Consider the following 26,758-nt stretch of genomic DNA (forward strand, 5'->3'; position numbering starts at 1 on the left):
TGAACCCAGTTTGAAGGATGGCACATTTTATACAGTAAAATATATAATGTTCAAACCTTTTATTTAGCATTAGTGGCTTATAAGCACCAATTTTTAAAATAATAATTCCTACAGTAATTTCCATTTTATTATATAATTGTATTAGCATTGACTTTTAAAATGAAGGGAGAAAGAGGTCAAGCAATTTATGATTTGGGAATTTTCCTTACCAAATAGAATTGTTATAAACACCATGATGCAATGCAACCATGTGAAAGTGGGTAAATCAACAGAATAGGACTAAGCTGTACAGATCAATGATGACCTTGATTTTGGGGCTGTAATAACACCAAACCTGTCAGTGTTCACTCTCATTATTCTGTGAAATCAACATCAACTTCTGGCAGCTGCACAAAGTTAACTGCAGAAATCTAGAAGCTGATGTCATATTTCCCCACTTCTCCACAGGGTGTGCTGATGAACTTCTTTCCAGTAGAAATCAATTAGAAATCACTGATTTGACATGAACTTCAACTTTTTACACCATTAACTTTGCTGTTAAAAACTCTTGAAAAAAGTTGCACCTTCTTGAATGAGGTGTAACTGGGTTTTTAAATGGTGTATTAAGTAATAATTATTGTTGAACCACCTCTTTGGTCATGAAAGACTAATTTTATAGTTATGGGTTGTCAAAATTCTCTATTCCATACTCAAAATTACAAAAATTTTATGAAATTTCAGCATTGACTTTATCTCATTTGTGTGTCCCAATCTTTATTTCACTTTCTGCAAAATTATAAAACTTGCTTGTACTTCTTGCCTGTGAGAACTCTTCAATGTATTTGGCTGCTTAACCTGCTTACTAGATGCCAGTGGTCCCCTAGTGGCATCAGAATTAATGTTGGAAAATGTGAAATGCACACCATAGAGATTGCTTAGATCTTTCTTTGAGATCAGTAACATCACTACTGACTGAAAAATTTGGAGCAAGGTTTCAAGTTCAATCTCTGGTTTCTGCTAATAGATGACCTTAACTATTTGGTAGAACAATGGAAACACTACATTTGACCTCAATGTCCCTAAGGCTAGGCAGTGGAATCCTAAATTTCATTCAATACCCACTGCTGGAAAGTATATGTGTAACACTAGAAAAGGGCAGGATTGGTCCTGGCTACATATATATTTAATAGTGTGCCACAGAAATAAATTATTGCATTCCTTCCACAAGTGGTGCAGTTTAGAAGCTGCATTTCATGTTTCAGAGGTGTATTTTTAAAAATTGTTTAATACTCAGATTCTTCAATTGAGGAGACCACACCTGAGTGAAACATAGTCTGAGTGTGAAGTTGGGAATTTGGTTCATGTGAGAATAGATGTGCTCTTTTTCTACCTTTATTCAGTCTCCATTAGCTGTAGAAGACACAAGTTGCATACCAGAAATGAAGGTAACCTAGAGACAGTGGCAAGGGCTTGAAGAGCTGGTTGGGAGTTATGGGGTGGTGGTGGTGGTGCAGGTTGCGGGGGGCGGGGGAGGGGGGGGGTGGTTGGGTGAGTCTGTGGGTTCAGAGCACTCCAAGAAAATCAAGGTGTAACATAACAGGAAAGAAGGCTAATTGATTGGTAGGTGAGCATTTTCTCTTTTTCTCTTAACCAAACTAGGGAATTTTAATTGGGGTAAATATAACATTAATTTAAATAATAAAAACATAAGCACAAGCAGGAATAGTGGCATTAATTAAATTTTAATTAAAAACTAATTCATGAATTAAAACAATAAAGTTGGCAGTGCAGAGCATGTGTTGCAGTTGAACTATGTGGTAGCTGGTGGACGACAGCATGATCCATAGCAACTGCATCTGCAGTAAGTTTCTGTGGCTTGAGGAACTCCACGTGAAATTAATGAGCTGGTGGATGAGCTTCGAACACTGCAATACATCATGGAGGGGGAAAAGTTATCTTGACACTTTGTTCTAAAAGGTAGTCACACCCCTTAGACTAAGGTTCTGATTTGGTCCGTGGTCAGAAACAGTAGGGTGTGACTGCGAGTGAGGCAAGTAATGGGGATCAAGAAGATAAAAGTGAAGGAACCTCAGCCCTTGCAATTGTCCAACAGCTACAAAGTCCTTGAAGCTTAAATGGATGAGGGCAGAGGTTGCAAGGGACTGGGACCAGTGGTCTGGCAAGTCATAGAACTAAGTTGGTAGAGAGGGCTTTAAACTAAAAATCAGAGGAAAGGGATAATGAGAGAGGAGATGTGGTAAATCAAAGGGAAACAACAAGGTAATAAAGCAGGGTTGTGATTCGGGTAATGATAACCAGAGTGTGGTAGGAAGGGAGAGAGTACAAACCCAACAGTGCACCAGCAGATAAGGACAGAGATTGTAAAAATTGTAAAAAAGACAGATTTAAAGGCTTTGTATCTGAATGCGGATAGCATTCATAACAGAATGGATGAATTGTTAGCACAGATAGAAATAAATATGTATTGACCCGATAGCCATTAGAGAGACATGGTGGCAAGATGACCAGGGCTGGGACCTGAATGTTAAAGGACATTTCAAAAAGATAGGAAGCTAGGAAAAGGTGGTGGGGTAGCCCTGTTAATTATGGATGTCATTAGTACAGTGGTGAGAGATGACTTTAACTTGAAAGAGCAAAATGCAGAATCAGTTGGGTAGAGATAAGAAATAGGAAAGATAAGTCACTTTTGAGAGTAGTTTATAGGTCTCCAACAGTGGTTATACTGTAGGACAGAGTCTACAGGAAGAAATAATTGTGAATGTAAGAAAGGTACTGCAATAATCATAGGTGAAATGTAGACTATGCAAATCAGATTGACAATGGTAGCCTTGAAATGAGTTCATAGAGTGTATCCCGAATGATAGTAAGTTCAAGAGTCAACCAGGGAGCAGGTTATTCTAGACCTGGTAATAAGCAATGAAACAGGATTAATCAATAACCTAATGATAAAGGAGCCTCTAGGTGACAGCAATCATAACATATTAGAAATTCACGTTCAGGTTGAAGGGCAGAAGTGTAGGTCTAAGACTAGTGTTTTAAACCTGAATAAAGGTAATTAAAATGGTATGAAGGCAGAGCCAGCTAAAGTGGACTGGGAAACCAGGTTAAAAGGTAGGACAGTAGAGATAGAGTGGCAGACATTTAAGGAGATATTTAATAATGCTCAGCAAAGGATTTATTCCAATGAAAAAGAAAAAACTATTTGAGAAGGATGCATCACCCATGCCTAAATAAGAAAGTTAAGGATAGTATTAAATTGAAAAACTGTACAAATCTACAAAGATTAGTGGTAGGGAACACCACCACCTAGAAGTTCCCCTCCAAGTCAGTCACCTTCCTGACTTGGAAATATAATGCCACTCCTTCACTGTTACTGGGTCAAAATCCTGGAACTCCCTTTGTAACAGCACTGTGGGTGCACCTAAACCACGTGGACAGCAGCGGTTCAAGAAGGGAGCTCACCACCACCTTCTCAAAGGATGGGCAATAAATCCTGGCCCAGTCTGTGACGCCCACTTTCCATGAATGAAATAAAAGTCAGAAGTTTGGTCAGATTTTAAGAAACCAGCAAAGAAAGACTGAAAAATTGATAAAGAGGGAGAACATAAGGTATAAAAACAGATACTAAGAGCTTCTACAAGTATTTAAAAAGGAAAAGAGTAAATAGCATTGGTCCTTAGAAGACGAGACTGAGGAATTAATAATGGGAAACAAGGAAATGGTAGAAGCATTGAACAGGTATTTGTGTCCTTCTTCATTTTGGAAGGTATGTAAAACAACCCAAAAGTAGATCTTATAATTTGCCTTGTAAGTAAAGGTTGTGAAGTCCCCTGGAGCTGATAGCTTCCACTCTAGGGTCTTAAAAGAAGTAGCTGCAGAGATAGTAGATGCATTGTTTGTGATCTTCCAAAATTCCTCAGATTCTGGAAAAGTCCCAGTGGATTGGAAAATCGTTAATCTAACACCTCTATTCAAGAAAGGAGGGAGACAGAAACTAGAGGCCAGTTAGCCTAACGTCTGTCATAGGAAATATACTAGAATCCATTATTCAGGGGGTAATAGCAGGACATTTAGAAAATCATCATGCGGTCAGGCATAGTCAACATGGTTTTGTAGAAAGGGAAATCATGTTTGGCTCATTTATAAGTTTCCCAAGTGGAAGTAGCAAACAAGATGTATAAAGGGAAACCTGTAGCTGTGGTGTACTTGGAGTTCCAAAAGGCATTTTATAAAAGTTACCATTCATAGATTACTGCACTAAAAAAGAACGCATGGTTTAGGGGGTAATATATTAACATGGATAGGGGATTGGTTAGCTAACAGGAAGCAGAGAGTATGGATAAATGGGTCATTTTTGGTTTGGCAAACTGTAACCAGTGGATTAACTATTTACAATCTATATAAATAATTTGGACGAAGGGGCTGAACGAATGGTAGTTAAATTTGCCAATGACACAAAAATAAGTAGGAAAGTAAGTTGTCAAGAGGGCATAAAAGAGTGTACAGAAGTGATTTAGATAGGTTAAATGAGTGAGTAAAAATTAAGCAGATGGAGTATAATGTGGGAGAATGTGAACTTGTCCACTTTGCCAGGAAGAGTACAAAAGCGTTATATTATTTGAATGGAAAGAGACTGCAAAAAGCTACATTAGGGGGATCTTGATGTCCTGGTATACAAATCAAAGTTGGTATGCAGGTGCAGCAAGTGATTAGGAAGTCAAAGGGAATTTTGGTATTTATTGCAAGGCAAATCAAGTATAAAAGTAGGGAATTGTTGCCACAGCTGTGCTGGGCCTTAGGCCGCATCTGGAGTACTGTGTACACTTTTGGTCTGCTTACTTAAGGAAGGATATAACTGCATTAGAAGTAGTTCAGAGAAGGTTCACTCAACTGCTTCCTGGGAGGAAGGGGCTATCTTATGAGGAAAGTTTCAGCAGGTTGGGCTTTTACCCACTGGGGTTTAAAAGAATAAGAGGCAATCTAATTAAAACAAAAAAGAGCCCGACAGGAGACTTGACAGGGTGCATGCTGAGAGGATGTTTCCCCTTGTGGAGGTGTCCAGACCTGGGGGTACAGTTTAAAAATTTTGTTCCCCCCCTTTAAGACAGAAATAAGGATTTCTTTCTCTCTCGAGGGTTGTTACTCCATGGAATTCTCTTTCCCGGAGAGCAGTGTAGGTAGGGTCACTGAATATATTCAAGGCTGAGTTAGATAGATTTTTGATTGAGAAAGGAGTCAAGAGTTATGGGGAGGCCAGGAAAGTGGAGTTGGAGCCACAATCATATCTGCCATGACCTTATCAAATGGTGGAGCAGGTTTGAGGGGCCCAATGGCCTAATCCTGCTCCTAATTCCTGTCTTCATGTATATATAATGTGTTAATTTTTGCTCTTTTCCAAAGACATGTTACCAGGTATGAATTAGACCAAAGTTATATAAATGAGGGCCATAAATTCAGCTACACAATAAGATGCAGCTGGACACAATTGTTATGCAGACAGATGTCTCAAATCTGCAGCAAGTAGCTGTTGGAAGAAAAGTGTACTGAAATAATATAGAATACCTTGTAGGCTGCCATTGAAAAAAAATGCAGGAATTATTCTGTGAATGAGTTATAAAAACCTTAAAAACAAAGTGACTGCATTCTCAATTCCACATACCTAGTTCAGTGTTTGTTCATGCAAAAATATTAAAATTTATATTTTTCTTACAGATTCTTCTTTAATGTAACTCTAATAAAGCTACTGCAAAGAGACTGAGATTTTAGTTCTGAGATTTTAGGCGGGAGCTCCTCATTCCTTGGGATGGGAGGAGGTCCTCCCACCTAACTACGCTGGCCAGGGAGGAGGTCACCAGGGAGGCCAGTGGCCATGACACAAAAAAGGACTGCTCTGTAGCGCAGGAAACAAATGACCTTCCCTTCCTTGACCTCTCTGCCTCAATTTCTAGTGATAGACTGTCCACCAATATCCATTACAAGCCTACTGACTCCCACAGCTACCTCGACTACAGCTCCTCACACCCCGCTTCCTGTAAGGACTCCATCCCCATTCTCTCAATTCCTTCGCCTCCGTCGCATCTGTTCTGATGATGCTACCTTCAAAAATAGTTCCTCTGACATGTCCTCCTTCTTCTTTAATTGAGGTTTTCCACCCACGGTGGTTGACAGGGCCCTCAACCGTGTCCGTCCCATCTCCCGCGCATCCGCCCTCACACCTTCTTCTCCCTCCCAGAAACATGATAGGGTCCTCCTTGTCCTCACTTATCACCCCACCAGCCTCTGCATTCAAAGGATCATCCTCCGCCATTTCCGCCAACTCCAGCACGATGCCACCACCAAACACATCTTCCCTCACACCCGCTGGCGGCATTCCGCAGGGATCATTCCCTCTGGGACACCCTGGTCCACTCCTCCATCACCCCCTATACCTCAAACCCCCTCCCGCGGCACCTTCCCATGCAACCACAGAAGGTGCAACACCTGCCCCTTTACTTCCGCTCTTCTCACCGTCCAAGGGCCCAAACACTCCTTTCAAGTGAAGCAGCATTTCACTTGCACTTCCCTCAACTTAGTCTATTGCATTCGTTGCTCCCAATGCAATTTCCTCTACATTGGAGAGACCAAACGCAGACTGGATGACAGCTTTGCAGAACACCTTCAGTCTGTCGCAAGCATTACCCAGACCTCCCTGTCGTTTGCCATTTCAACAATTCACCCTGCTCTCATGCCCACATGTCCGTCCTTGGCCTGCTGCATTGTTCCAGTGAAGCTCAGCGCAAACTGGAGGAACAGCATCTCATCTTCCGACTAGGCACTTTACAGCTTTCCGGACTGAATAGAGTTCAACAATTTTAGATCATGAACTCTCTCCTCCATCCCCTTTTCGATTTTCCCCCTCCTTTTTGTTTTTTCCAATAATTTATATAGATTTTTCTTTTCCCACCTACTTTCATTATTTTTAAGTGTATTTCCATCCATTGTTTTATCTCTACCTTTTAGCCTATTTCTATCCCTTGCCCCCACCCCACCCCCACTAGGGCTCTATGTACCTTCCTCGTTCTGCTTTCTACCCTTAATTAGCACATTCCTTTAGATAATATCACCACCTTCAACACCTCTTTGTCCTTTTGTCTGTGACATCTTTTGGTTATCTCCACCTATCACTGGCCCTCTATCCAGCTCTTCTTGTCCCACCCCACCCCCTCCTTAAACCAGCTTATATTTCACCTCTCTTCTATTTTTATTTAGTTCTTTTGAAGGGTCATTCAGACTCGAAAGGTTAACTGTGCTCCTCTCAGTAGATGCTGCCAGACCTGCTGAGTTTTTCCAGGTATTTTTGTTTTTGTTACTGATCTGCTGTGCTCCGCCAGGGGAAGGGCAACTTCTATTCACTCCAAACTCTCATTCTCATAAGGGCATTCAGGTAGTCTAGGGGTTACAGTCCACAGAGACGTCACACACTACTAGCAGATGAGACATCAGCACTGATTGCCTGCCAGCCACTTTAAGATCACCATCTCATATAAGATCCTACTCAAGCGGCATCTTAATCCCTTACTGGGGAGGGCTCAGGACAGAATTCAGGCATGCATTTTTTGTGCTCACCATCAATACACCTGTCTTCATGCAGGGCAAGATCGCCCACAACTGACAGGAGAGTGCATAGACTGGAGGGGGACCCCAGAGCTCAGGACACTCTCCTTTAACAAGGAGCAAGCAGTAGAGATTGCAGAAGAGGATAAGGATCGCTTCTGTGTGGAAGGCAAGATCGATCTCCCCAACAAGCTAGTGAGGGTCCATCAATATACTTCGACCACATGCGGACAATGACTGAGTGATCTATAGTATAGGAGCCTGCCTAGTAAATCACTAATTACCCCTTCTCTCTATTCCAGCTACCAGCAAGAAAAGGCATTGGAAGACGCCAAGCACCTCAGCCTCAGCCCCCAAAGCGCCTCAGATGAAGACCCGTCACTGTGTTCACCTGCACCCTACACCAGGGCAGATATTCACACCTTAGTGGACCCTAGTTCTACAGCAGCTCAGGGTCACAAACTGGTGATCACCTCACAGCAGCTGGAGGCAGTGGCAGCTGAGGTCTCTGACACTTGAAGGACAGCTGGAGATCAGGTCCTTGCAGAGTCTGTGTCTGATGACTAGCCTCTGCGATCGGCCCTGTGCGAAATGTTGGAGATGCAGAGACAGGCAGGGAAACTTCAAGCAGAGTTGTCAGAGGCCATCTCCAGTCTGGAACGAAGGACGGAGGAGTCCATCCACGTTCTGATGTCGTGGCTCCGGCATGCAAGCACATTGAAGTCTCCATGGGAAAGGTGGTGGCCACCTTGGAGACCCAGGTCCTGCAATTTCTGCTCAGACCTGCATACATCACTCTAGCCATGGGTGCATTCCAGCAGTCGCTAGGTGAGTAGGGGGGTGGTCGGGACACCTCAACCTCTCTCCAGGTGCTCTTTCTCGAATAAGGGAGAGGCCCTCGAGCAGCCAAAGGAAGGAGGAGTGCCAGTCAGACACACTGGGGCAAACACTCCAATGGTGTCCTGCCTCTCCAAATCACATCTGCCTGTGACCCCATCAACTCCAACAGATCAGGCCTAGTGAAAGTGAGCCTACCTCAGGGCAGGACCCTTAACAGGCTGGGGCCATCAGGCCTCGGGCCTTCAGAGGACTCCTGCCAAAGTCATCTCAGACAACGGGACACAGCAATCCATAGGCTGCTTCCATCTCTGCTGTGGATGTCGGTGCTGCACCTAGATTTAGTGGTAGAGTTCGGAAAATTAAGAAGTTTTGAATGCACAATGATGGCACGAATGTTCATTAATTGTACATAATCTGCACTATTGTAAACATTTTTCACGTTCATCCCTCTCCAAGTCTCAGGTATTGAATGGATAATTCATGTGATGTAAGGTCCCACGTTCATTCTAGGTACAAAATGATCACCCCCCCACCTCCGACTATCATCTCCCATCTTGTTCCTTGGTTCCATTAAGTCTCACTCAACCTCATCACAACAAATCAACATCTGCAACATGGACAAAGGCACTTCCTATATAAAAATGATGGCTGGGCAAGGTATATGCAACCTTTTACATCTCCGGCAGACATTGTGTAACCTCATGAGAATTTTTCATCAAGGTTAGTGTTTACCCGGATGCTGTCGCACTAAAGTCTGCAGTTTGTGGATCTTAAGTATTTGTTGCAACCAACGTTAGCGTCCTTTCACCCAAGTGCACTTTGCAATGCTGTTTATTTTATTGCTGAGCGGTTTTGGTTAAACCTCATCATCGAGCACTTTCATGCCTCCCCACAGAGTAATTTCGCCTCTGGGTTTAAGGATGAATGTCTTTCCTTTATTAATTCCCACTCTCCGCATGCATGACGCTGAGGGATGGAAGCTGGTTACTCTTGGTGAATTTGAAATGTCTGCTAGATGGGAATGAGTGTGTGCCGTCAGCGGTGCGCTCTCATCCTGATGAACCTGTCTACTTACGTCTGAGGATCACAGTTTGCTCCTGAGTGGCTGCCTGGCTGTGCTTCACAGAATCCCTCTGTGAAGTCACAGAATGCAAATCAATATGTAATTCATGGCATGACTATGACTTAGGGTTCAAGGAAATGATTAGCCTTTGTGAGATGGACAATGTTGAGGACTGGAATGGTATGAAAGCAATGCTCTGGTACATCGCCTGAGTGCTCAGCAGCATCTATGAACAGAATAAGTCATCATTGACTACTGTGTCAAACCTGACTGGGCCACATCTCTCCCAAATGGCAAGACAATGCAGGATGTAAACTTGGCAGGCTTCTGACAAATGCAGAGTGTGTGTCAATAATCACACGATAATCCTGCTGAACCAATCTGAGGACAATGCTAACGTAACTCGCAGCTTTGGGTGCATGCTGCCGTGTTGCAGGTCACTGCGTTGAGGCTCTTAAGGCTCAATATTAAGATGCGGCCTCTGCATTATTCATGCATGAGAGCTGGTGTTTGGAGAGATGCTGCTGGATGTAGTTCCCTCGAGTCAGTCAAGCACTAACCATTGACAAGTGTTTTTTGTCTTAAAACCACCTTGCTAAGCTGCCGTCATGCAGGCATGAGTGCATCTGGGCGTGTGATAGCATTTCAGCTTCTTGAAGAATGCCATGGCCACTGACTTGTTGGCGACATGGTTGAAAGGACTGCGTAGTTGCTCAAGGATGGGTGCTAGTGGAGTGCTAAGCACATTCTACAGGCAGAACATGGTCCCTAGGCTACTGCACTTTCCAAGGATGACCCCATTGATAAGGTTAAAGGTGACTTGTGCTTCCTCAGTGATCATTGAGAGATTGTTGATCTTTCGTGACATGTTGAAGATGACACTGAAGGTGTTGCTGTGTCCCCTGCTTTGAAGCATGAAGAGAACTGCACTTGTGACAACTTGTCTTTACTTTATTCCTCCTGGAACCTTGTAGCTGAAGTCTTCATGGGCATATTTGCTGCATCATGCCTGTGCAATGGCATCCTCATGTGGAAGGTTTGAATCCTTGCCCTCTTCAAAGTCATCCCCTTCAATGTCCTCCTTGTCCAAGGAGATGCGTAACTCCTCCATGTCTCCCTGTGGCAATACTAGTTTGTACAGGGCACAGCAAACAACAATGATGTGGGGCACTCTCTGTGGTGAGTATTGAAGAGTCGTTCTGACCTGACTGGTCCAAACATCTGAAATGCATCTTTAAGAGGCCAATAGTCTGCTCCATTAAGGACCGTTTGGCTAAATGTGCAGCATTGTATCTCTCCTGAGAAGCACTCTGTGGACATTGAATGGGCGTCATTAGCCATGTCGTCGGGGGTACCCTTTATCACCAAGGAGCCAACCCTCTAAGTGCTTGGCTCCCTCAAATGCCTCTGCCACCTGGGAGTGACTCAAGATGTATGAGTCATGTGAGCTCCCTGGGTACCTAGCACAAACAGGCTGGATCAACTTTGTGAGCACAACTTAGCTGGACATTCAGATAGTGAAATCCTTTTCCATTAAGGCATCTCACAGGCTACTGTCAGGGAGTTCTCAAGGCCATGTTTGCAGTCAATGACACCCTGCATTTGCGGGAAGCCTTAGATTGCAGTGAATCCCACAGCCCTGGCAGCCTGGCTTACTTCATATGTAGAACTGCACATAATAGTGAGCTTTATTGAAAAGGGCATTGGTCACGTCGCCTATTCATTTGTGTTAACAATTGAGAGAATCCGCAAAAGGTCCCCACTGGAGCCCTGGAAGGATCCTCAGACAAAAAAGTTGTGAGGTGGTAACCTTCAAAGCAACCTGCCCTCCCAGTCCTTGTGGCGTGAGCTCCTCATGGAGAATCTGACAAATATGAGCTACCATAACTCTAGGCAAGCAAAGGCACCCATGACACTGTCATTCGCTTATCTCCATGTAGATGCTGCGTCCCGAGTGCCAGAATGGTGCCTTGAATGCTATTCGCTTGCACTGGGAGCATGGAGGTTTGTAGAGCCCATGTTGCCTCTACACTTTGACTCTTCATCCATTCTGACATGCCTCTGTAAGGATCAGATGTCCATTGAGACTATATGCACCACATCAACTAAACCTAATGGGTTCTTGCCTGAATGCCCACTGTTTCTAAAGCAGCCAAGGTCATTCATTGTGTATTAGATCAAGTCCAGCACTCAACCGAGTCATGCTCTCGGTTTGAGCAGGACAGTTATGGGTGCCCCTTCAAACCGGCCAAGAGTTGCTGTGCTGACCTCCTCCCATACGCTCTGAGACTTCTCCACAGCCAACTTTTCTCTAGCTTGTTTTTCGAACTGTGTCATTGCATGGTGTGCTCAAAAATGATGCTGCTGATCTTTGTCTAGGAAACAAGCTTTCAACCTCCACCTATCACCCATCAAGTTTCCTTTCATCCTACTCCATACTCACTGGCCTCTAACTCCCCATCTGCCTATCACTATCCAGCCTTCCCCCATTACTCTTGAACCCATCGTTATCCTGGTGGATAGTCCTGTTCTCGCCGCAAACCCTTTAGTGTTCATGTCCCCGTGTCTTTGTTGACCTGACCCCTACCCTTCTCAAAGCCACATGCACCCTGACTTTCTGGGACCTCCTCCAAGAGACCATCCAATACCACTCCCCCATGACTTTTCAGCTATCGACTTACAGAATACAGATCCTTCACTGAGAATTACTCTGTCACCTGCCTCTCAGTACCATGACTCTAACCCATAGGACCAAACTCTTTATGTGACTGATACCATACTGTGCATGACTGTCACTTCCCAGAATGGCCAAGATGGAGATCAAGACATGCATGGCATGCAGAGCCCTCTAACTTGGCCTGCACAACCCCAAGACAGCCTCTTCAAAATGCCCCCCTGACATCATGGCCTCAGCCCCAGGATAGTCTCTGCAATATACCCTCTGACAGCGGGGCGTCAGCCCCAGGACAGTCGCAGATTCTTGCTGTCTCTGTCTTCCCCCTCCCCCTCACATGTCGTTCCCCCTGCCCGCCCCCACCCCCACAACCTGCTAACTACTGGCTCGGTCTTCCCCCTGCCACTGCCAGTCCTGATTCCATCTCCCCACTCCCTGCTGGTCTTGCCTCCCATGCCCAGCCTTGGCACAGCTTGTGATACAGGCACCTGAAATCTCACAGCAACGATCTTAAAGGTAGGTGAAAGCAACCACTACTGACCACAAAGTTATTGATAAAGTGAAGCTCACCAGGTGCACGCCATTTCTATGCAGTCGGGAAACAGGCTGTTCTAATTCTCCAATGGAGGGACACTTAATTTGGAGGGGAACACAATTCCGATGAGTTGGCCTTTTAATGAACACTCATGAGATTCAAATGAATGCAAATATGGTCCCCGACATAGATCAACGGGAAGCTCAACCTGCCTTTAACCTGCCAAAGTCGGGAGAACAAAATTCCAAACTAATTTTCTACCGGCAGGAAACTGACATTTTCCAACATGCTAAATTTAGTGCCCCCGCCTGCCATGATTTCCGCTGCTGGTGGAAGCAGAAAATTCCACCCAGTATTTTGAGAGAGATTATTTGATTGACTTAATGGTAGTTAGTCAAGTCACCTTGGTTTAAGGCGCTTGAAGAAATTTTATTTCTTGTTAATTTTGAGCTGTTTTGGTATGGTTTCTGCATGAAAAGTGTGTTGTGACTCTCCCTCCTCAATCTAGTTTGCTGATCTCTCTAGTAGCTAAGGATTCGTATTGGCATACAGATCCCCTGGTACAAGAACTGCTTTAGTACTTTGGCCATGTAGCTATCCTTCAAGTGTACGCCTAGCTATTACTGCTGACATTGACTTTACTTTTTATCCCCAACTACACCTTCCAAACAGGGATTACCTATCAGAAGGATTTTCTTTGTCCTTCCCAGCCCAGGGACAAATTGTTAAAGCCCTTCCCACTCTTGACAAATAATAGTTAACTCAGCAAAGATTGGCAATCAAATTGTACCTTTTCTAGCTTTTAATGACTCAAACATGTTATATGGTACAGTCAGCCATTGTGGCACTTAGTTCAACTGAAAATTTAAGAAATACCCAAGCTGTGACTCTAGAGTAATAACAATTATGTAAAATCTTGTCATACAAAATGCAGCATTGATGTGGTTAAATTCACAAAATTGTCATTTGAAAAGATGCTTCAAACTGCTCCAAAAACTTCGATCATTGTTAGTTGATTTATAATACCAAAAAGTAATCATTTCCATATTGATCATGGTACTTTAATAAGTATAAAGAAGGCAGGTTAATGTTGAAATAATCACTAATATAAAATATCATAGATCATTTATGCATATTAATTTGTGTTCTGTACTAAATTGTCTTACCTATATAATCAACCAGAATCCATTCGTCATCCTCCTTTTCACTAATCTCAGGCTCCTGACTTTCATTTTCAGCATGGTCAATCACTCCAAACAACATACTGGAGAAACGTTGGTACATAGCTCAGTAAAAGGTCAGGTACTTCTGCTGTTATACAGTGGTGATTTACTGAATAGAGCAACTAATCACTTTAGTGGCACAAGGAAGTAGATCTGTGAGTGCTCAAAATGCATATAATTCCAAAATTCCATACAGTGAAGAAATATAAATTTTCATTTATCTCTGTGGAAAAAATGTTACAAAAATATTAAAGACTGGAAAAATGAAACAGGATAAAATGAAAAGAAATAAACAGTAATACTTCACAAACTAAAAAAGCCTATGTACTCTAAAAACTAAAAAAGCTTACACCGTAGTAAAGCAACAAAACTTTTAATGTTAAAGTCAGTCTTTAGATTGACAAAGTGTGAATTTCTTCAATGCAAATTATTCTTCATTTTTAAAATTCTCTCATGAGGTGTGGGCATCACTGGCAAGGCCAGCAATTGTTGTCCATCCCTAATTGCCCTTGAATTGAGTGGCCATTCAGAGGGCAGTTAAGTGCCATTGCTGTGGGTCTGGAGTCACATGTAGGCCAGACCAAGTAAAAGTGGCAGATTTCCTTCCCTAAAAGGACACTAATGAACCAGATGAGCTTTTACAACAATTGATTATAGTTTCATGGTCACCATTACTAAGGCTAGCTTTCAATTCCAGATTTTAATAACTGAATTAAAATTTCACTAGCTGCTGTGGTGGGATTTGAACCAGTGACCCCAGACCATTTGTTCAGGCCTCTAGATTACTAGTCTAGTGACATTACTGCAATGCCACCATCTCCCCCTTTCTTAGGGTTTCTCAGATGATGAAGAAATGCAGATCAGAACAGTTGGTCTTTGTTGGAGTTGCAGGACAGAGACCAAAACTGGTCCCAGCATTTCCTCAGCTAGGAGGTGGAAGGAAATAATCAACCAGGTTTTCTTCTCATTGAAACACAGTGACCCTTTCTAGAACACGAACATATGACTCTCAGGTGAGAACAGGATTGTGATAACCTCATGGCCAAGCCTGCTGATACTCAGGTTCACATGCCTACAGCAGTCACATGTGTAATGTATCAGAAAATAGCCAACATCCACGGAACCATACCCCAGCATAAGGGCACATCCTTAGGAAGAAAATGAGAGTAAAATCACAAGACTTTTTTTATTCAGAACAATACATTTGTTTAATAATATTTGGAGCATGTAGAGTAATTATGAATAGCTTTCCCTCAAGAGGTTTAGTGAGTGAGGTGGATTCTATCACTGTACATGACTTATAACTGCTAAAAGTAAAGATTCCCCATTTTGACAATTTATCTTTAATGGAGACTGCAAGACTGGCTGAGGAGGATGCTGCTTGGAAAATTATTCAGAATAATTGCTGTCATTTTTGGATATTATACCATTTCCTTTTGTTTGTGCTGGATGGAAAACTACACAATGTTATATAGTCTAAGGACTTAAAAAGAAATGGCAATCACTCATGACTGATTAGAACCAGTAGTGTACAGGGTGAACATGCTAAAAACTGAAGAATGGTGAGAACTCTGCATATGATCCGTTTAAGAACTGTTTGCATTAATATGGCTGAACCTGGCAAAATGTCAACTTGTTCAACCCAAAGGAATTCAAATTAAACCAAGCAATTAGTCAGATTGTTACAAACTATGGAACACTGATGATAACTAGCAAGGACTAATGCAATAGCAATATTAGGAAACACTGACTTGGATGAAAGTTTAAAAGAGCCTGTTTGTTATATTTAGAGGCCTTTCGTTCAGGCCCACTTCTTGGAATAGCCAGCTTGGAAAACACTTGTTCAAAATACAAGTATTTTGGTTGCCAGGTTGTACCTGTGCCACAACAGAAACTTTATGCTTAGCATTTGGGCTTTTATTTACTCAAACTATAACACACTTGTGCATGGAATATAACATAACTATATTGTTTTGCAATCCTTTGTGCACAAACACAGTCATGCATCTTGCAGGATACTTTGCTATGGTAACTTTACAGTAGAGTGACAGTAAAAAAAAACAACTTCCAGTTGATAGAAAAGACTAAGAAAGAAACTTTCCTACTAGAAAAAGTTGAATACAGAAGAAAGTACAAGAATGATAAAGTGTTGTGAAAAAGGATGATGGTTAAAATAAAGGAAGCTGGAAAATGTTGTCTTAAAATACAAGTTGTACAAACGTCCAAGTCAAATTAGGACTAAGAAATCAAACATTTCAAAAGAAGGATGCAGGTGAGAAACAATGTTTCTGATTTTATATAACATGAGAAAATATTTCAACAGGCGGTACCAATAAAGGATGAACTCGATCAACAGGAAAGGCTGGATCAGTCTTCAAGACTGGTCTCTAATATCCAGTTTCTTCTCAGGAATGTAAACTTCATCTTCCATTGTGCACAAGGAAAGATTTAAGTTTGGTGATTTTAGTCCATTTGAAACAAATAAATCCAATCATTTTGGTTCATCAAAATGAAAGGGCACTACCGATGCCAGTGGGCCTCAAAGTTTGTGAAGGCGAAAAAGAAACTGTTCGAGTCTCCATTATACCAATACCTGGAAAAACTCAGCAGGTCTGACAGCATCTACGGAGAGGAACACAGTTAATGTTTTGAGTCCGTATGATTCTTCAGCAGAACTAAGGAGAAATAGAAGAGAGGTGAAGTATAAGCTGGTTTGGGGGGAAGGGGGTGTGGGGCGGTGGTACAAGTAGAGCTGGATAGAGGGCCAGTGATAGGTGTATGTAGCCAAAAGATGTCAGACTAAAGGACAAAGAGGTGTCGAAGGTGGTGATATTATCTAAGGAATGTGCTAATAGGTGACATTAAGGGTAGAAAGGATAAGCAAGGTACAGATAGCCCTAGTCGGGGTGGGATGGGGGGGGGAAGGGATCGAAATAGGCTAAAAGGTAGAGATAAAACAATGGATGGAAATAAATTTAAAAATGATGGAAATGGGTGGGAAAAGAAAAATCTATATAAATTATTGGAAAAAAGGGGGGACGGAAAGGGGGTGGGGATGGATGAGAGAGTTCATGATCTAAAATTGTTGAACTCAATATTCAGTCCGGAAGGCTGTAAAGTGCCTAGTTGGGAGGTGAGGTGCTGTTCCACCATTTTGCGTTGAGCTTCACTGGAACATTGCAGCAGGCCAAGGACAGACATGTGAGCATGAGAGCAGGGTGGTGTGTTGAAATGGCAAGCGACAGGGAGGTCTGGGTCATGCTTGCGGACAGATCCAAGGTGTTCTGCAAAGCGGTCACCCAGTCTGCGTTTGGTCTCTCCTACGTAGAGGAAACCGCATTGGGAGCAGCGAATGCAGTAGACTAAATTGAGAGAAGTGCAAGCGAAATGCTGCTTCACTTGAAAGGAGTGTTTGGGTCCTTGGACAGTGAGAGGGGAAGTAAAGGGGCAGGTGTTGCGCCTTCTGCGGTTGCATGGGAAGGTGCCATGGGAGGGGGTTGAGGTGTAGGGGGTGATGGAGGAGTGGACCAGGGTGTCCCGGATGGAACGATCCCAGCGGAATGCCACCCGAGTGTGAAGGGAAGATGTGTTTGGTGGTGGCATCATGCTGGAGTTGACAGAAATGGCGGAGGATGATCCTTTGAATGCTGAGGCTGGTGAGGTGATAAGTGAGGACAAGGGGGACCCTATCATGTTTCTGGGAGGGAGAGGAAGGTGTGAGGGCGGATGCGCGGGAGATGGGCCGGACATGGTTGAGGGCCCTGTCAACCACCGTGGGTGGAAAACCTTGGTTAAGGAAGAAGGAAGACATGTCAGAGGAACTGTTTTTGAAAGTGGCATCATCGGTCTGCCGGGACAGTCCTGTTTGTGGATTTTGGGTAGGAGGTTGGGAGACTCTGAGGTTGGAAGCTGTGGAACGAAGATCTCCAAAGAAGATGAGGTCAATAACTGTCCTGGAAACAATGGCTTGATGTTCAGTGGTGGGGTCATGGTCCAGGGGGAGGTAGGAGGAAGAAGACACTCCCTCCTACCTCCTCCCGGACCATGACCCCACTACTGAACATCAAGCCATTGTTTCCAGGACTATTACTGACCTCATCTCCTCTGGAGATCTTCGTTCCACAGCTTCCAACCTCAGTCTCCCAACCTCGGACAGCCAGCTTCTACCTCCTACCCAAAATCCACAAACAGGACTGTCTCAGCAGACCGATCATGTCAGCCTGTTCCTGCCCCAGAAATCAGGAATAGTGTAGAACTAGGACCAGGTCTGGGAGACACTGTGTGGCACTGCAATAGGTGAGAAATAGCTTAAAAACCTAACTGCTGAGATGCTTAAATATATATTTCACAAAATGATACCCATCTTTATCTAATATACTGCATTTTCTGCTGAACATGCAGTATCCTATAGACTGGGGAGGCCAAACGGCATGATTGCATTGTAAGCATCTTACCCTTCTGGAACACATTCTTCCCTGTACCATTTTAAGACCTCTAATTTGGACAACAATATTAGCAGCTTCATAATAACTGTTTTTCCTGCCTTTCTCGTCTGTTTCCTGCATTGACCTCATTTTTATCCTTTTCTTTGTTTCTTGTATCAATGCCTTGCTGAGATAGTTGTCTATCATCCAGCAAGTTTTACCCTCACTTCTTTTCAGCTTTTTAATTAAACTTTCTCACAGGCTACACTACCTCAGGTAAGAGTTCGCATACCTTTCTTTTTTTAACCTGTTGATCAAACTGTTTTGTTCAGCCCTATAAAAGGATTACTCATTTTCTGATTTCCAATTATGACAAAAGGCGATACCCAAAACATTAAATTGATCTTTTCTCTATTCAGAAACCACGTAACTACAGTATACTATATTTTTATTTCAAATTTAAGCTGCTACATTTTCTTTGTCTTTTAACCTCTTGCAACAGATTAGGTGTCAGCATTGGCTCAGTGGTAGCACTCAGTATTCAAGCCTCACAACAGAGACATGAACACTTAATCCGGGCTGACACCTTAAAAAGAAAGACTTGCATTTATATAGCACCTTTCATAACTACCAGACATCCCAAAGAAGTTTACAGTCAATGAATTGCAACAAAGTATCTTCATGCTGTACTAAGAGAGTGTTGTCCTTTGGATGAAATGTTCAAATTGAGGCCCCATCTATCCTCTTTGGGTGGACATCCTCTAGCACTATTCAAAGAGCAGGGGCATTCTCCCAGTGTACTGCCAATATGTATCCTCAGCCACCATTTCTAAAACAGATTTCTGACTATTTATCTCATTGTTGTGTGTAGGAGGCTGCTTTGTATAAATTGACTTTTCACAGTTTCCTATAACAGTGACTACAAATAGAAAGATTCTTCATTGGGAAGTGTTATGGGGCATCCTGCAGCCATGGAAGGCATTATAGAAATGGAAGTCCTTACCCTTGAGACCAATCTCAAACTTATTAACAGAAATACTAAATGGATACAACTTTTCTTAACTCCCAATATAGGATACTCCATGATTAAGAGACTAGCAGAGGTTCTGGTATCTCACAATGAGGAGGCAAGGCTAGAAATGTCACATCTAGCAAACCTTGGAGCCTTAATGATGCCCCATTTATAGAAAAATTACAATTTGCGTTTAATTATTTTGCAACACACTTACAGTAATAACATCACAAATATTAGCCTGTAGTAATGAATGACTCAATAAATTAGTTTATATTGGAAAATGATACTCTGAAGTAGCTTTGCAAATAATGAGTATCAACATTTCTAAAATTCATTCATGGGATGTGGACATTGCTGGCTAGGCCAGTGTTTATTGCCCATCCTTAATCATCCTTGAAAAGGTTATAGTGAGCCACCTTCTTGAACTGCTGCAGTCCATGTGGTGTAGTTACATCCACAATGCTGTTAGGAAGTGAGTTCCAGGATCTTGACCAAGCGACAGTGAAGGAACTGTGATATAGTTTCAAGCTAAGATGGTTTGTGGCTTGAAGGGGAACCAACAAGTGGTGGTGATGTAGCAGGTATTATTCTGTAAAGCTTTTTCTTTTTTTCACCTTCTTTCTGGGGGTTTACAATGAATATTATCAGATTGCAATGTCCTTCCTCTAAGTGAAGAATGATCAATGCATAGTATGGACTTCTGGTTAAAGTGGTGGGAAGCAAAAACTCTGGATTCATTCAAGTAACAGCTGGATGTTGCAGAGTCAATGCAGCTGCAATGGACTGAATGATTATCTGATCCTATCTAGTGATTTGGCAAACAGTACTATACCATGCCATTTGGTAGAGAGTGAAAGTGCATTTAAAATTTTATACAGGGAATATCATGATTTCTGTATATTAGAAGGCATTTTCCAAATGCTCTTGATTAAATTTGTTCACAATATTATCCTGAGAATCTGTGGCCAGTAATTCTTATGTAATTTAGCATGGATGGCAACTTTGTGCCACATGAGGCCTTACATTCTATAAATCACAATAACTAGTAGAAATTATAATTTCTAAAAAAATAAAAAGGACCAGATGCCTACCAGAGGATTACTGGCATTAATCCAATATTGGGTTCAGCTGATGATACAAACTTTTCAAGCAATTACTGCAACGCCTGACTACATTGCTGGGCAAAGTAAGTCCACTGTGTCACCCAGCAGCATCTGTGTAACGAAGTACTTTTAAATGTGCCCAAGTAGCACGTTTGGCCGAGGATGGAAGAAGCCCCAGGATTGCCATGGCACCGGCTGGCTACACTCCAAAATCCCAGGGACTGAATGCCAGATCCCATTGTGACATCACGGAGTTCTGCCGAATCAGGGGAAGAGGGAACTCGAGCAGCAACCGCCTGGATTCGGAATCCCTTCAGTCAGGTTCCCTCCACCACACCACAATGTGAGGCTTCTGGTGTGTGTGCAAAAGAAATTAATCACTACAGTATAGATTAACAGATTAATCGTATTAATGGTCCAATTCTTTGTTTGTCGAGAAGAGTTCCATTCCAACAGCACTAAGTCACCTTCTACCATAAATAATCCACATAAGTGACTTGAATTTATTTCGATAACATGTTGCTGTGAAACCAAACACAACTGAACTATTGACTCAGCAAATATTTAAAAATTGCTTTAAAAAAAGCAGCAATACTGATTAACCGGTCATTAAACATTCCATGCAGGAAAACAAACATCCGCACAAGCTCCAGCCAGCAATAGCAAAATGTCTCTAACCTCATCATCTCGAAAAACCGCAGAGCCCCGTTCAAGACTGTTTAGTTACGCCTTAAAAAGCTAACGTAAGCATTTTAAAGCGCCCAGCTGGACGCTTGGCTTTAAGTTGGCGGGGGGGGGGGGGGGGGGGGGGGGAGGGGGAGAGAGATCGAGTAAACCGACACCCGAGCGGCTGAACGATACCAGACATAAAGGTTTCGGTGGTCGGGTCAACATTGGCTGATTAGCACGACTCGGCCCTGCAACAGTGAAAAAAAGAAACGGGGTCGATCTAACAAAGTACACTTTATCCCCATAGCACCCGTTCGTTTTGCTCGATTGTAGTTCACTTCGCTTTGTCTTTTCTGGCACCTTCCCTCGGCTATTTCAAGAGAATCGAGTCTGTGAGAAAAATGCAACCAGCCGCAAGGAAAGTTTATGCTACTTGCCTGACTTTAGGTATTGCACTTTCTTCTTCTTCTTCTGCTCTTTCGCATGTAAACAATATTTCCGGCTCGGTTTCTTTTTTATAAATATTTTGTGTGTGAGGTAGAAAACAAAAGAGAGAGTTAATTAAGAGCTGCAGCAGGGTCTCTTTTTTTTGTTGTTTGTGTTTTTGAGAGCGTCTCCGGGTGAATGTCCTGTTTGCTCCTCTCAGCTCTCACCTCCCTGGATTGTTATTGTTGTGGAACTCCAACAGCTGATCGCTGCCCTGCGTCACAATGCCCCGCCTCGCGCCCGGCCGCCTCCGCTCCAATCACAGGAGCGCTCCCATCTGGGTACGTTCTATCACTAACGCACGTGATCTGGTGTAGGAGCCAGGAGGAAGTTGAGTGAGGTCTAGCGGCTGGTGGGGTGCACAGCAAGCAAACCTGCTAAGCAGGTTGACCTCAAATGGGGAGTCCGGATTCAATATTAGTTGCAAATATTTTGAATTTTATGTACACTTAACAAAATATTACGTGTATCATCCCGGCAAAGCCCTGTTATAAAGCATTGTTATGGACGATAGTTTACATTTTATTTAAATATTATTTAAATATAGATAGAAGGAAGTCTCAAGTACACCCAGTTGGAAACAAAAGAAATGTAAATTCTGTTTTATACATTAAACCCATGACATGCAATGCCTATACGCTCAATATAACATTTAATACAAAATAAAATATTTTGGGGGTGTTTGGATACCTGCCCATCATACTTTTGATGCCCCCACTTCAAAGGTGAAGTGATGAAATATTTTGCAAACGACATCCGGTACCTTGGCGACATGCCAAAATAATTATTTTCATTGCATGGTGTAATAGAATACAATTCTTTGTCTTGTTTTCTTCCCTCCATCAAAGAGAACCGAATTAATAACAAAACAAAAACAAAAATACCTGGAAAAACTCTGCAGGTCCGGCAGCATCTGTGGAGAGCAGCACAGTTAACGTTTCGAGTCCGAATGACCCTTCAACAGAACTACTTAAAAATAAAGAGGTGAAATATAAGGGGGGGGGGGGGGGGGGGCAGAGCCGGATAGGGGGCCAGTGATAGGTGGAGATAACGAAAAGATGTCACAGACAAAAGGACAAAGAGGTGTTAAAGGTGATGATATTATCTGAGGAATGTGCTAATTAAGAGTAGAAAGCAGGACAAGCAAGGTACAGATAGCCCTAGTGGGGGTGGGGTGGGGTGAAGGTATCAAAAAAGGCTAAAAATTAGAGATAAAACAATGGATGGAAATACATTTAAAAATAATGGAAATAGGTGAGAAAATAAAAATCTTCCCTTCACCCCCCCTATCGGCATTCCGTAGGGATCGATCCCTCCGGGACACCCTGGTCCACTCCTCCATCACCCCCTACTCCTCAACCCCCTCCTATGGCACCACCCCATGCCCACGCAAAAGATGCAACACCTGCCCCTTCACTTCCTCTCTCCTCACCGTCCAAGGACCCAAACACTCCTTTCAAGTGAAGCAGCATTTCACTTGCATTTCCCCCAACTTAGTCTACTGCATTTGTTGCTCCCAATGTGGTCTCCTCTACATTGGAGAGACCAAACGTAAACTGGGCGACCGCTTTGCAGAACACCTGCGGTCTGTCCGCAAGAATGACCCAAACCTCCCTGTCGCTTGCCATTTTAACACTCCACCCTGCTCTCTTGCCCACATGTCTGTCCTTGGCTTGCTGCATTGTTCCAGTGAAGCCCAACGCAAACTGGAGGAACAACACCTCATCTTCCGACTAGGCACTTTACAGCCTTCCGGACTGAATATTGAATTCCACAACTTTAGGTCGTGAGCTCCCTCCCCCATCCCCGCCCCCTTTCTGTTTCCCCCTTCCTTTTTTTTCCAATAAATTATAAAGATTTTCCTTTTCCCACCTATTTCCATTATATATAAAAAAAAACACCCCCATTAGAGCTATACCTTGAGTGCCCTACCATCCATTCTTAATTAGCACATTCGTTTAGATAATATCACCAACTTTAACTTTAACACCTATGTGTTCTTTTGTGCCATTGTTGCTGACATCTTTTGATGATCTGCTTCTATCACTGTTTGTTTGTCCCTACAACCACACCCCCCCCCACCTCTGTCTCTCTCTCTCTCTCTCTCTCTCCGCCCCCCACACACACCCCTTAAACCAGCTTATATTTCAACTCCTTCTTGGACTCGAACTCAAGTTCTGTCGAAGGGTCATGAGGACTCGAAACGTCAACTCTTTTCTTCTCCGCCGATGCTGCCAGACCTGCTGAGTTTTTCCAGGTAATTCTGTTTTTGTTTTTGTTTTGTGATCTATATAAATTATTGGACCAAAAAGGGGGGTATTGGAAAGGGGGTGGGGATGGAGGAGATCTAAACTTGAACTTAAAATTCAGTCTGGAAGGCTGTAAAGTGCCTAGTTGGAAGATGAGGTGCTGTTCCTCCAGTTTGTGTTGAGCTTCACTGGAACAATGCAGCAGGCCAAGGACGGACATGTGGGCAAGAGAGCAGGGTGGAGTGTTAAAATGGCAAGCAACAGGGAGGACTGGGTAATGCTTGCGGACAGACCGAAGGTGTTCTGCAAAGCGGTCATCCAGTCTGTGTTTGGTCTCTCCAATGTGGAGGAAACCACGTTGGGAGCAACGAACGCAATAAACTAAGTTAGGGGAAATGCAAGTGAAATGCTGCTTCACTTGAAAGGAGTGTTTGGGCCCTTGAACGGTGGGGAGAGAGGAAGCGAAGGGGCAGGTGTTGCATATTTTGCGTTTGCATGGGGAGGTGCCATAGATGGGGGTTGAGGAGTAGGGGGTGATGGAGGAGTGGACCAGGGTGTCAAGGAGGGAACAATCCCTATGGAATGCCGCCGGTGGGGGCGAAGGGAAGATGTGTTTGGTGGTGGCATCATGCTGGAGTTTTCGGAAATGGCGGAGGATGATCCTTTGAATGCCAAGGCTGGTGGGGTGATAAGTGAGGACAAGGGGGACCTTATCATGTTTCTGGGAGGGAGGATAAGGCATGAGTCCGGATGTGTGGGAGATGGGCTGGACACGGTTGAGGGCCCTGTCAACTACCATGGGTGGAAAACCTCGGTTAAGGAAGAAAGAGGACATGTCAGAGGAACTATTTTTGAAGGTAGCATCATCAGAACAGATGTGACGGAGGCAAAGGAACTGAGAGAATGGGATGGAGTCCTTACAGGAAGCGGGGTGTGAGGAGCTGTAGTCGAGGTAGCCGTGGGAGTCGGTAGGCTTGTAATTGATATTGGTGGACAGTCTATCACCAGAAATTGAGACAGAGAGGTCAAGGAAGGGAAGGGTCAGAGATGGACCATGTGAAAATGATGGAGGAGTGGAGATTGGGAGCAAAATTAATAAATTTTTCCAGGTCCCGACGAGAGCATGAAGCAACACCGAAGTAATCATCGATATACCGGAGAAGGATTTGTGGGATAGGGCCGGAGTAGGACTGGAACAAGGAATGTTTCACAGACCCCATAAAGAGAATAGCTGGGGCCCATGTGGGTACCCATAGCCACACCTTTTATTTGGAGGAAGTGAGAGGTGTTTAAGGAGAATTTGTTCAGTGTGAGAACAATTCATTCAGACGGAGGAGAGTAGTGGTGGATGGGGATTGTTCGGGCCTCTGTTCTGCAAAGCAGTCACCCAGTCTGTGTTTAGTCTCTCCAATGTAGAGGAAACTGCGTTGGGAGCAATGAATGCAGGAGACTAAATTGAGAGAAGTGGAAGTAAAATGCTGCTTCACTTGAAAGGAGTGTTTGGGCCCTTGGGCGGTGAGAAGAGGGGAAGTAAAGGGGCAGGTGTTGCACCTTCTGCGGTTGCATGGGAAGGTGCCATGGGAGGGGTTTGAGGTGTAGGGGGTGATGGAGGAGTGGTCCAGAGTGTCCCGGTTGGAACAATCCCTGCGGAATGCTGCCGGGGGGGTGAAGGGAAGATGTGTTTGGTGATGGCATCATGCTGGAGTTGGCAGAAATGGCGGAAAATGATCCTTTGAATGCGGAGGCTGGTGGGGTGATAATTGAGGACAAGGGGGAGCCTATCAAGGTTCTGGGAGGGAGAAGAAGGTGTGAGGGCAGATGCGCGGGAGATAGGCCGAACATGGTTAAGGGCCCTGTCAACCACTGTGGGTGGAAAACCTTGGTTAAGGAAGGAGGACATGTCAGAGGAACTGTTTTTGAAAGTGGCATCATCAGAACAGATGCGACGGAGGCGAAGGAACTGAGAGAATGGGATGGAGTCCTTACAGGAAGTGGGGTGTGAGGAGCTGTAGTCGAGGTAGCTGTGGGAGTCGGTAGGCTTGTAATGGATATAGATGGACAGTCTATCACCAGAAATTGAGACAGAGAGGTCAAGGAAGGGAGGGGAAGTGTCAGAGATGGACCATGTGAAAAAGATGGAGGGGTGGAAATCGGAAACAGAATTAATAAATTTTTCCAATCGTGTCAGCTTGTTCCTGTCCCATGGAACTCATTTCTTGCTATCTTGACTCAATTTTCTCTCCCCTTGTCCAGTCCCTTCCCACTTACATCCGTGATTCCTACATTATATCAACAATTTCCAGTTTCCTGTTCCCAACTGCCTCCTCTTCACCATGGACGTCCAATCCCTCTACACCTCTGATGGCTCTCCACTTCTTCCGCGAACAGAGGCCCGAACAATCCCCATCCACCACTACTCTCCTCCGTCTGACTGAATTGTTCTCACACTGAACAATTTCTCCTTAAACTCCTCTCACTTCCTCCAAATAAAAGGTGTGGCTATGGGTACCCGCATGGGCCCCAGCTATGCCTGTCTCTTTATGGGTATGTGGAACATTCCTTGTTCCAGTCCTACTCCGGCCCCCTCCCATAAGTCTTTCTCCGGTATATCGATGATTACTTCGGTGCTGCTTCATGCTCTCGTCTGGATCTCGAAAAATTTATTAATTTTGCTTCCAATTTCCACCCCATCATCATTTTCATGTGGTCGATCTCTGACACTTCCCTTCCCTTCCTTGACCTCTCTGTCTCAATTTCTGGTCCATCAATGTCCATTACAAGCCTACCGACTCCCACAGTTACCTTGACTACAGCTCCTCACACCCCGCCTCCTGTAAGGACTCCATCCCATTCTCTCAGTTCCTTCGCCTCCGTCACATCTGTT

General features: G+C 43.7%; 1 protein-coding gene across 2 annotated transcripts in view; it reads right to left on the bottom strand.

Annotated features, from left to right (window-relative positions):
• tp53inp1 (tumor protein p53 inducible nuclear protein 1) overlaps nucleotides 1-21,829 on the bottom strand; it is a 33,265-nt gene extending 11,436 nt beyond the window's left edge. Inside the window, exons 1-2 of one of the 2 annotated variants that reach the window (XM_041189338.1) lie at nucleotides 21,577-21,829; nucleotides 13,872-14,151 (exon numbers count right to left, since the gene is read on the bottom strand). In XM_041189338.1, coding sequence (XP_041045272.1) covers nucleotides 13,872-13,989 — 118 coding nt within the window. In that variant the 5' untranslated portion in view covers nucleotides 13,990-14,151; nucleotides 21,577-21,829. Of the gene's footprint in view, nucleotides 1-13,871; nucleotides 14,152-20,458; nucleotides 20,810-21,576 lie in introns of those variants that run through there. The other variant, XM_041189339.1, reaches the window with a different exon arrangement.
• Between the last annotated feature and the right edge of the window lie 4,929 nt (nucleotides 21,830-26,758).

Source organism: Carcharodon carcharias, chromosome 6, assembly GCF_017639515.1.
Source record: "Carcharodon carcharias isolate sCarCar2 chromosome 6, sCarCar2.pri, whole genome shotgun sequence".
Lineage (NCBI taxonomy): Eukaryota > Metazoa > Chordata > Chondrichthyes > Lamniformes > Lamnidae > Carcharodon > Carcharodon carcharias.